General features: G+C 49.1%; 1 protein-coding gene across 1 annotated transcript in view; it reads left to right on the top strand.

The window, feature by feature from the left end:
* The first annotated feature begins 178 nt into the window (after positions 1 to 178).
* serinc3 (serine incorporator 3) overlaps positions 179 to 12414 on the top strand; it is a 60401-nt gene continuing 48165 nt past the window's right edge. The window contains exon 1 of the mRNA XM_084316112.1: positions 179 to 465. Coding sequence (XP_084172238.1) covers positions 427 to 465 — 39 coding nt within the window. The 5' untranslated portion in view covers positions 179 to 426. The remainder of the gene's footprint in view (positions 466 to 12414) is intronic.

Here is a 12414-nt window from a genome sequence, read left to right as displayed (position 1 = left end):
CTGAAACCCATAAACAAAGTAAAAGTTACATTACATCATTAAAATTTTACATTTGTAGCGAAGATGCCCGTGTCTTGTGTGTACACAGTAACTCAACGTAATGACCTCAACCTTTGTGACGTACGACGGTACGAGAAACAAATAACACCACCCACCTCCCCGAAGACATGGGCAAGATTACGCACCAGTTTTATGAAGGAACTAACTGTGCTTGCTAATACAATAGGCTGCATTATTTGTTGATTGTGGCCAATGAGTCCTATTTAGCCATATTAAAGTTGATACGTCTGTAGAGGTTTGCTTTAGTATATTATTACCGGCACCGCTAGACTCAACCCTGGAGGGACGGACCAGTAGCGGTACTCGGTCCAGGAGGAAAGCGGATTCACACCCGGTGCGCTCCTGCGCCCAGACGGGACAGTTATCATGGGAGCCGTTTTGGGAGCCCTCTCTCTTGCAAGTTGGGTAAGTTACCTTACCCCCTTGTGCCAAAAATACATCGACTGCAATTAATGGTCTTGTTTTTAAATGAATCGCAAAACAGCTTATTCGAGACGTATAAGAGAGAAACCCTGATTTTATTATGTCACGCACTAAGCAACGGGTCGGTCTTCAGTGCGGCAGGTCAAGCTCATAAGGTTCACCCCATATAATTATATACATGTTCAGTGTAATGGTGATAATTTAATTAATGTTTAATTATGGTTATATGCTGCTTTCGCAGTGTCTTATAGAGGGCGTATTATTGACATGTTCCATTCTTTTTTTCCAAGCATATAGCTTAACTAATGTTGGACTAGATACATTGGCAATATTTGTATCATAGCCTAATTACTGTATCCTGCATTATGTAGGTCTAGTCGTTATAGAGTTGAGATCATGCTGGATGATATTTGTCGCAAATTGAACTACTGTAGCCTAGATAGAGTAACCTGAAGGGTTAAACAAACCAGTCATCTGTTTACCCGCTGCTCACACGTGATTAATAGGATTACTTGCCTCGTTGTTAAAAGCAGAATAAAAGCCTCGTTCACTGGCGGGTTTAGACTGACTGACCACAGCATAAACAAAAACAAAGGAAAGCATACAGTTATATTGATATAAATAATATATACAGTACTGTAGGCTCAACTCAACTATTTGAACTGTAGTAGTAGCCTACTATTCCCAACTCAACTATTCAAATCAAATTTATTTATAGTATTTTTAGTATAGTACCACTACTGTAGGCTCAACTCAACTATTTGAACTGTAGTAGTAGCCTACTATAGGCCCAACTCAACTATTTAAACTAGTATAGTACTGTAGGCTCAACTCAACTATTTTAACTGTAGTACACGTTTCGCAATTATGCCACATCAATGTGGAACGCCCTACCAAAAGCTGTAAAGGAATGTGGATCACTACCCACTTTCAAAACCTCTCTCAAGGGACACCTACGGGAGACTGCAATTCAACACTGGCCCCTGTAAATATCCTAACCAACCCCCTCCAATGTACATCATTTACCTAGTATGGTTTTGTCAATAGTTCAATGTACAATTTTGTTTGTTTGTACAGTGTCTCCCCCCCCCCCCCCCCCTCAATGTACAGTTTTGCTTGTTTATACAGTGTGCCCCCCCCCCCCCCAACCACCTCCAATGTAAATTACCCAGTATGGTTGTCAATATCCCAATGTACCCAACCCCCCCCACCCAACCTCCTCCAATGTACAGTTTCTACGTCAAATGTATATACTCCCTTTTCTTGACTCCTTCTGTATCACAAACAGTACTGTATTTGCAAATCTGGTATGTCATAAATGTATAGATGTAGCAGTACTGACTATCTGTATGTCATGTATGTCATATATGTCCTGATGAATTGAAAATGGGGGACTGTAACTGAGGGGTACAATTCCCTGACTGTATTGTTAAGTATGGTATTAAACCACTACCTCTTGTACTTTAACTTCTGGCCATCCAGTACATGATATAGATATGATGAACACTTTCCCACCTGATGAAACGAAGTCCACACAAATGTACAAATCGAATATTTAATATAGCAAAAGGTATATACAACGTTCACTTGTTTACACTTATGATTTGAAATGCACTTGTATGGCAAATGAGTATTCGTAGGTAAATCAACATTGAATGTCCAATCTCTGGTTACGCAGGGAGTAAGTATACAACCTGGTTCTTTAGGAAACTATAGCGATGGTACTTAAATGATTATAGCTGGATACACTAAGGGGGGGGGGGGTGTCCCGCCGGTTGTAAGACAGTAGGAGGGGGGGGTTAGAGAAGCCGCTGGCGGTATCCCATCTGGCCGACGATTTCTTGGGAGAATTCAAAGTCTTGAACACGGTGCCCACAGAACCTCGGTCCGCAGACGAATACAGCTGGACCCTCTGGTGGACGGTAGCTGCCGGTCCACAACGGAGAGACGTGAGGCGACCTCACTGGTGTAGAGCGCCGTCTCACCTGGACTCCTCTCCGGGGGGTAGTTCCAACACTCCGCAGTGTTGGCCGTTATCCATGGAATAATCAAAGCACCCAAAGCATAATCCAAGCCGTGGAAGGCTCGCCGTCGTCCGGGTAGAGTAATCCAATGTACAGGTCCAGTCGCCCTGGCCCGGAGCTCCTCGGATGCAAGCACCACTAGTGGTCTGCCCAGCCTGGTTAAGACTCCAGATAACGTCAGGAACGATGGGGGTACTGATAACTTTATAACTCTAACCGAACGATGCACCATACATAAATAGACTATTATTAGCTTAATAGAATACGTCCAACTCGACGGTATAGTGCCAAACTATGACAATTCAACTATTAATCCACACGATATCTCAATGCCTATTCTGAGGCCAAGTAGGCCTTACTGCACCACACGTGCGTCGTGGGTGAGGCTTCGCGTCTGTTACTCGGTTGGAGGGTAAAGAACTAATGGACTAAAAGAAAGTTCTACTTTACTTGCGCCATATATATATGCGCTGTGAACAAATAGTACCATTCGTATTTCGCCAGACGTATTCCTACGCGGAACCGGGCTTGCCACGACATGTTGGGCGGCACGATTGAACTTGAACCTAGGGGTATGGCTGCTGGCGCCAGGTTCTCGTCCAATGGTAGAATGAAACTATTATGGGCTGTTCAGTAGACTAAAGGGATATTCAGTGCATATTGTACAAGGAATATACAGGGGATATCAAACGATATACAAATACTATTAAATATATATATATAAATAAATATATATATTCGGTTTAATCTGATCCTTCACAACAGCCGCCCCCTAATTAGTCCCACCTAATTAGCTAAGCAGAGACAGATTAACCGCACTGTCTACCACTCAAGGTCCGCTGTAAGGGTCAGTCAACTCACAAAGTCATGGGGTCATGGTCATCATCGATAGTGTCTGGGAGTCGGGGCAGTTCTATTAGCCTCGCCACGGGTCGTGTGTAAGTTCGCCCTTGGACGAGTACTTCAGCTGCTCGGACCTTGCCATCGGCACCGGTGATCACTTTGCTTACGCGGCCAGCCGGCCACATAGCTCTGGGTAGTGACTGGTCGATAATCATGACGACTGTTCCTTCTGTCAAATTGTCTCTCTCTTTTACCCACTTCTGGCGGGTCTGTAGAGACGGTAGGTAGTGGAGTAGGAAGCTGCTCCAAAACTTGTCAGCTAGTACTTGACTGTACCTCCACATTCTTCGGCCGTTCGCTTCTTCAGGCCTGTACATTGTCTGGGGTAGCGCGGGGTCCAGCCGCCCCATCAAGAGTGTGTTGGGGGTGACTGGGTCGACATCTGCTACATCACTTGAGACGTAACCGAGGGGTTTTGAGTTCAATACTCCCTCGATCTCCGTGAGGACTGTCATTAGGACTTCTTCCGCCACAGTCTGGGCCCCAAGCACGGCGTACAGGGCTGTCTTTATAGAACGTACTTCTCGTTCCCAGGTTCCACCGAAGTGGGGTGCGTTCGGGGGATTAAACTGGAAGTCAATCTGGGATGGAGCGAGGTGGGTCTTAAGTTCTGGGCCCATAGCTTGGAAGCTCTCTCTCAGCTCTCTTTCTCCGCCTTTGAAGTTTGTCCCGTGATCAGACAACAATGTAGACGGTTTTCCTTTCCGTGATGTGAATCTTCGGAAAGCCATAAGGAATGAGTCTGTGCTCATGGTCGGAAGGAGCTCGATATGTATCGCTCTGGTGGTCATGCATTTGAATACAATACCCCACCGCTTCTCGGTTCCTCTTCCTCTCTTTATATACAACGGGCCAAAACAGTCCATGCCTGTGGAGTGGAATGGCTTGTCGCCGAGTCGGAGGCGACAGGGAGGTATGTCAGCCATCCGTGGTATGCTGGGCTGCGCGCGCCACTTTCGGCAGTCTAGACAGGTTCGCTGGAAGCGTCGCACCGCTTCTCTTCCTTGAAGTATCCAATAGCGACGTCTGATCTCCGCGAAGACTCTCTCTGCTCCTGCGTGGTGTACATCCTCGTCGTATTTCTTTATGATCAGCTCTGTGACCTTGTGTTGGCTGTTCAAGACTATCGGGTACTTAATGTCATCCGGTAGATCGGGGGCTCTCCGCAGGCGACCACCCACTCTGATGAGATTATGTGCGTCACTCTCGGGTGCCAGGTGGAGCAGTCTGCTGTCTGATGGGACGGGCTTTCCTCCCTGTAGACAGTCTAGCTCATCGGGGAACGAGTCTCTCTGGGCTCGTTGTAGTAGAAGAAGTTCTGCTTCTTCGTAGTCAGCTGCTGACATGTCAGTGGTGGACTGAATCTCTTGGTGGTGCCACAGGAATGTCTTTTGCTGCGCACTCTCTAGGGTAATGCAGTCATCTATGTTGGGGTCTGTGGAGGCGACTGTGCTCAGTCCACAGAACATAGGTTTCTTGTTCTCAGCCTCCTCGTTACTTGCTTCCCGTGGGGTGGGCGTAGGCCACTCTTCTTCGGGGAGCTGGAGGAATTCTGGTCCGTCACTGTAGATGTTGCGACGGGTGAGGTCATCCAGAGACATTCCCCGGGTGATGACGTCAGCTGGGTTGTGTTTGGTGTCCACATACCGCCAGCTCGCTGCTTCTGTTAACTCTTGAATCTCGGTGACTCTGACTCCCACGAAGACTTTGTATCTGCATGAATCAGACTTGATCCATGTGAGTACTGTCGTGGAATCTGACCACAAGATTGTTCTGTGCACCGGAATGGTGAGTTCACGTTGGATTAACGTGGCTAGATGCGCTCCTGCTAGGGCCGCGCAGAGCTCTAGACGCGGGATAGATTGTTGCTTTCGTGGGGCTATTCTTGAGCGGGCCAGGATGAAAGCAGTGTGTATCTTTCCTCCCTTCTCTTGGGCACGCAAGTAGGCCACCGATCCATAGGCTACTTCGGAGGCGTCGCTGAAGACGTGTAGATCAATCTTGCATGTCTCTGGCCTCACTGTGGATGGGAAGTAGCTGCGGCGTATATTGACGCCTGGGAGTGAGCGGAGTTCCGTCTCCCACTCTCTCCATGTTGAGGCAAGGTGTGCGGGTATTGGGTCGTCCCAGCCCTGGTCCTTGTCCCATAGTGCTCGTACAATCATCTTTGCCCTGGTGGTGTAAGGTAGAATACATCCCAACGGGTCATATTGTCTGGCGAGTGTTCTGTACACACTCCGTCTGGTGGTCGGTGTCGCCGTCGACCTCCCCTGCTCTGGAGTCAGGGGTTTGTGTCTATAGTGGAGCGAGTCTGTTTTGAAGCGCCAGACTAGTCCTAGTGTCATTTCTTGGGCTTCTCCTGGGATGGTCGCCATCCAGGTCTCGCTGCTGGCAGCCTTGTCCGCGGGGGAGAGGCTGCGCAATACGTGCGGGTCACTGCTGGCCCACTGCCTGAGATCAAAGCCGCCTTTGATCAGGGAGGCGCGTAGCTTGATTAGGAGAGCCTCGGCTTCTTGTTGAGTCGAAACGCTTTGTAAACAGTTGTCCACGTAGAAACTGTTCTTCACACTGTGTCGGACCTCTTCATCTGCTGCTGGGTCCTCTGCGACGTGTTTCTGTAGTGCAAATGTAGCACAGCACGGGCTGCATGTGGTTCCGAAGGGGAGTACTTCCCACTGGTAGATGGCTGGGTTCTCATCTCCGATCCTCTCTCTCCATAGGAACCGCAGCAGGGGCTTGTCCTCCTCCACTAGTCTCACCTGCAGGAACATCCCTTTGATATCCCCGCTGATAGCCACCTTGTCCTGGCGGAAGCGCAGTAGCACGCCTAGTAGGGAGGGGCCGAGTGTGGGGCCGGGCAAGAGCTCTTTATTCAGATTTTGGGATCCGATCTGGTAGCTGCAGTTAAACACAATGCGATCCTTGCCGTTGTGATGGACCTTGTGATGCGGCACGTACCATGATTCGGTCGTCTGATCGGCCTCTTTAATGTCAATCTTTGTTACGTGTCCCGCTGTGATTAGCTTCTCAATCTCAGCGCGGTACACACGCTCTTGAGCGGGGTCTTTGGCTAGGCGCCGCTCTGTGTTCAATAGATAGCGCTCCGTGGCGTCTTTCTTTGCGTGAAAGGTGGGCATTCCCTCTCGCCTCAGGAGTGGAGTTGCGTATCTCATCACTCCGCCGACTGTGACTCTCTTTGTCCCCTGCTCGAGTAGGTTGATGGCGTAAATGTCTTCTTTAGAACGAATATCTTTCTTTTCGTTCTTAAAGGGCATTGTCTCTAGTGTCCATAGCCTCTCGACATGCTGCAGGAGAGTGGTGTCTTCTTCTGTCGTTCTGGAGTGGAGGCAGCTAGTGGCTGCTGTTCGGTTGAGAGATTTAGCGAGGGGGCCTTGTAGGGTCCACCCTAGGCGGGTCTCGACTGCTGCAGGACAGCCTCGGGGTCCTGTATGGACCCGGTCAATCGGGACTATGAGTTCTGCATGGTCGGAGCCTATCAGCAGGGTCGGGGTAGCGCCGTCTATGAGCGGGATAGGTAGTTGTCGCAGGTGCACATATTTATCCATCAACTTGGCGATAGGGTAGGTGTACTGCGATAGTCCTATTTCTTGGCTGGTGAAAGCATTTGTAATCCTATACCGTCGCTCTGGCTGCCCGTTTGCTGCGATAGTGAAGGAGACATTCTCGCCCTTTATCGTCTTTAAATCTCTTCTTATTGTCCGAATCGTCATTTCGTTCTCGCTCCCCCGCAGTCCCAGCTGGGCCGCAGCGGACGCGAGCAGAAGGGTCTTCTCTGACCCGTCATCAAGGACGGCGTAAGTGTCCATGACTTTATCTTGGTAGCTCAATGTCACACGGACTACCTTTAAGAGCACTTGGGCGCCGCTGCTGCTGGCGGGGTCAATGTACATGACACTTGCCTTGGTGCCGCTCGATGGTGCAGGTGAAGGCCGTCTTCTGTTACTTTCGTGTAGTATATCTAGATGGGCTCCGTCGCACCGACTGCACCTTTTCTTTAGGCGGCATTCGGCTGCCATGTGTGGTCGCGCACATCGGTAACAGCGCCTGTTGGACTTTATCCATTGACTCACTTCTTCTGCATTCATCTTTGTGAACAGGTCACATTGTGACAGCCAGTGTTCTTTCTCACAGTAGGGGCATACCATCTTCCACTTCTCTTTTCTCGAGGGGGTACTGTGGCTCTTACTGCTCGGTACTGACTTTGATTGGTGCATAACAGTCACCGATCTTCTTCCATCATTTATTCTCCTGGGTCCCTCTCTGGAGCTTGGCGTGCTCCGCCCGAACGTATCCAGTCGTAAGCTGCTGACTTCTCTCGCCAGGAAGTCGGCTAGATCAAGGAGGGATGGTTCGGGGCCGTTAGGATCCCGGTAGTCCCTCTGCCGCCTAAAACGCTCTTGTCTTACGGGTGGCAGCTTCTCCAAAATCCTCTCGACGTTAGAGTTGGCGTATAGCTCATGCATGCCCTTTTCCCGTTGCGCTCCCAGCATCCCTACCAGGGACTGCACTTTGATTGACAGGTCGTCTAATGAGCGATTGTCTGTTGCTGGGGGTAGGCGATCAATATGCCTTATCTCTTGGATTACGTAATCCCATATACGTCCATATCTCTGGTCCAGCGCCGCCAGGGCCGCTGTGTATGGGGTCGTAGAGGTGGCATAGGCCAGCGCTATATTGTGCGCTCGCGGTACTTTCAGGTGCTTCAGTAATATTGCATACTTGTGGCGTTCATCAGCGACATCCACCATCATTGTCTCTAAGCACATCCGGAGCTCCGTGTACTGTGCTCGACTCTCATAGGCGAAGTCTGGAAACGACGGCGTGGCAATGTATGACGCCGTGGATGGCTGATACATCGGCGAGCGTTGGGGGAGAGACCTCCTAGGCGAGTCCCCTCTTGCGCCTCTCTGTGGGCTGGTACCGACAGGGTACCATGGCCCGCTGGTCCAGGTGCTATTCCTCGGGGCTGGTCGTGCGTCGTGCTCACCCGTGAATAGAGTCGGGGGTCTGTAGCGCAGCGCCGCGGGGGTATAGCCTGGGCTGTACTGGACCTCCTGGTCCGGTGGAGTACTGTGCTGTCGTCGGGCTTGGTTCTCCTCCTCTCCCTCTTCTTCCTCTATCAGGTCTTCCAGATCCTGTAATCGTTTATTTAGCTTCTCCGCAGTGTATGCCGCTCCTTCCTTGTAGCTGGGTCTCGCTTGGACCGGTCTGGGAAGGGGGTCTGCGGGGGGTATAGGCTCGGTCTGTTGGTCAAGTTCAGGGTCGCTTGCTCGGTTAGGAGACGCTGCCCTTGACTGTTGTCTCGACGAGTTCCTTGAACCCCTGGCGGAGGGAGAGGGTGTTGCCTTGCGGATCAGCTGCTCCATTAGCTGCGCTTGTAACTTGTCGCGCTCGACTTCGCGCTTGGTGAGATCTGCTTCTCTTTGGGCACCGGCAGCGGCGCGCTGGGCGTCGGCCCGGTCTCTTGCCATATTCTCTTCCGTCTGAAGGCGTCTCATCTCCAGGCGTATGCGCTCTTCTTCGCTCCGTTGTTGCGCTTGGAGTTGTTCGCGCTCGCTAAGCGTCTGTGCTTGGAGACGATCGCGTTCACCCTGAAGTCGATCGCGTTCGGTAGAGGCTGTCAGGCTGACGAGGAACGCCTGTTGTAGCATCCTCTCCGCTTCGCTGGGGGAAGGCGGTTGTGGAGGTGAGCCGCTCCTGCGTGAGCCGCTCCTGGGTGTACTCGTTGGGGAGTCCTGGAGCTCTATTTCCTCGGCGCTCTCCTCCTCTTCTTCCGTGCAGAGTTCTCTCTCTGTAGGGTTGTCTTCCTCCCGGGGCTGGTCGGGGACTACTTCTTCGGTATTGGCGGGGGGTAAAGGCATGTCAGCTCCCTCCTGGTCCCCACCGTGAGCTTGGTCAGTTACATTAGAACCTACTGGGGCCTCTGTGGTCGGGGAAACCTGGTCGTTAAGGTCAGACATAATTTTACTTTCTACTTTTACCGCGTTTACCGTTTGTCGAAGGCTAGGTAGTTGACTGACAGCGTAATCCTCTAAGTACTGAGGTGTCTGTCGTCTGCGCCGCGGGCGTTCTAGGTTAGGAGGACCGTTTCGTGGAGTGTTCATCATAGGCCATTTTAATATTAATAACACTATATTAATATTACACTAGTTACCCTCCGGCTCGAAGGACCAATTGTAACTGAGGGGTACAATTCCCTGACTGTATTGTTAAGTATGGTATTAAACCACTACCTCTTGTACTTTAACTTCTGGCCATCCAGTACATGATATAGATATGATGAACACTTTCCCACCTGATGAAACGAAGTCCACACAAATGTACAAATCGAATATTTAATATAGCAAAAGGTATATACAACGTTCACTTGTTTACACTTATGATTTGAAATGCACTTGTATGGCAAATGAGTATTCGTAGGTAAATCAACATTGAATGTCCAATCTCTGGTTACGCAGGGAGTAAGTATACAACCTGGTTCTTTAGGAAACTATAGCGATGGTACTTAAATGATTATAGCTGGATACACTAAGGGGGGGGGGGGGGTGTCCCGCCGGTTGTAAGACAGTAGGAGGGGGGGGTTAGAGAAGCCGCTGGCGGTATCCCATCTGGCCGACGATTTCTTGGGAGAATTCAAAGTCTTGAACACGGTGCCCACAGAACCTCGGTCCGCAGACGAATACAGCTGGACCCTCTGGTGGACGGTAGCTGCCGGTCCACAACGGAGAGACGTGAGGCGACCTCACTGGTGTAGAGCGCCGTCTCACCTGGACTCCTCTCCGGGGGGTAGTTCCAACACTCCGCAGTGTTGGCCGTTATCCATGGAATAATCAAAGCACCCAAAGCATAATCCAAGCCGTGGAAGGCTCGCCGTCGTCCGGGTAGAGTAATCCAATGTACAGGTCCAGTCGCCCTGGCCCGGAGCTCCTCGGATGCAAGCACCACTAGTGGTCTGCCCAGCCTGGTTAAGACTCCAGATAACGTCAGGAACGATGGGGGTACTGATAACTTTATAACTCTAACCGAACGATGCACCATACATAAATAGACTATTATTAGCTTAATAGAATACGTCCAACTCGACGGTATAGTGCCAAACTATGACAATTCAACTATTAATCCACACGATATCTCAATGCCTATTCTGAGGCCAAGTAGGCCTTACTGCACCACACGTGCGTCGTGGGTGAGGCTTCGCGTCTGTTACTCGGTTGGAGGGTAAAGAACTAATGGACTAAAAGAAAGTTCTACTTTACTTGCGCCATATATATATGCGCTGTGAACAAATAGTACCATTCGTATTTCGCCAGACGTATTCCTACGCGGAACCGGGCTTGCCACGACATGTTGGGCGGCACGATTGAACTTGAACCTAGGGGTATGGCTGCTGGCGCCAGGTTCTCGTCCAATGGTAGAATGAAACTATTATGGGCTGTTCAGTAGACTAAAGGGATATTCAGTGCATATTGTATAAGGAATATACAGGGGATATCAAACGATATACAAATACTATTAAATATATATAAATAAATATATATATTCGGTTTAATCTGATCCTTCACAACAGGGACCCTGATGTAAACAAGACGAAAGTCTTTCTCTGGTCTGCATCCCCTTAACAATTGTGTGTATTGAGCTGTACTGTATTGTACCCATTCTGCAATCTGTTAATAAAGTTTTCAATCAATCAATCAATACATTTCGCAGAGTACATTTTACTCAAACTGAGTACATTTTACTCAAACTGAGTACAATTTTACTCACTTGGGCTCAAATGGACCCAGTTTGAGTAAAATTTACTCTGCGAAATTTACTGTAGCCTACTGTAGGCCCAACTCAATTATTTTATAATACAGAGAGTAGTAATGAAAATTGGAAATGTTTTGTCTGTAATTAAGAGGTGTGCAAAATATCTGACACAACAAGCTTTGGTTTTGTCTCATTTGGATTACTGCTGTAGGGTTTGGGTAGCCTTTTCTTAGAATATAAAAACCATTAAGACAATTATAGGTCTAAATTCACTTGGACCTTAAGCCGAGAGTTTTGATATGAAAAGAACAGTATATTCCTATTTTTTTTTTTTTTTTTTTTGTCTTTTTCCCCCTCCATTTTTCCTCCGATTTTCTCCCATCCCAATGTTAGTCGTATGCCAATTCCCAGTCCCTTCCTGGTCGCTGCGCTTTACCCCCCACAGTCAGATCATTTGGGAGAGTGGAGGCTACCACGTGCTTCCTCCGACACACGTCCAGCCAATCACCGCTTCTTTTCACCTGGCAGCGCGGATTCTCATTGAGAGGGCGTAGCGTGTGGGAGGACCACACTATCCCCCTCACGTCCAATCCGCGCTTAGCAGGCGCCCCGACCGAACTGTAGGAGTCGCTGTTTACAACGACCCGGACCCACCCCGCCAGCTTCTCCCACCCTCTGATACAGCCAATTGTATCAGTGCAGACGGCCAGCCAAGCTGGTGACAACCCCGGAGCTGTGAGCTGGATTCGAACAGGCGAACCAAGCTCACAGCTCCGGGGCTGGTGACGAACGCAATCTCCGCTCGACCACCTAACCGCCACTGTATATTCCTATTTCTGACCTGATATCAAGTGTCAACATTTTAGTTATAGGTATCCAGCAGAGGTGTAAAAAGTACCCAGGAATTATACTTAAGTGAAAGTATGCGTCCGTCTCAAAATCGTACTCAAGTAAAAGTCAGAGTATCTGGCTAAAAACACACTTGAGTAAAAGTAAAAAAGTTTCTACTTTTAAATGTACTTGAGTACTAAAAAGTTAATGTAAAAACTTTTTTTCTGACTCTCTATTCTTCTGATAGCAGGTGTTTAATCAAAGATCCCCGCTTTCTAGTCTTGCACAAGGACCAATCAGCATGGGTATGGGCGGGTTCATTTTCCATTGATGGGGATTTGATTGGCTGTTTTTAAATAACGAGCGGCCGCAGGATTAATAACGTTAACGTTAGTTCAGCCAG

The sequence above is a fragment of the Notolepis coatsorum genome (assembly GCF_963971535.1).
Source record: "Notolepis coatsorum genome assembly, chromosome: 6".
Taxonomy (NCBI): domain Eukaryota; kingdom Metazoa; phylum Chordata; class Actinopteri; order Aulopiformes; family Paralepididae; genus Notolepis; species Notolepis coatsorum.
This window is presented reverse-complemented; position numbering and strand designations above follow the sequence as displayed.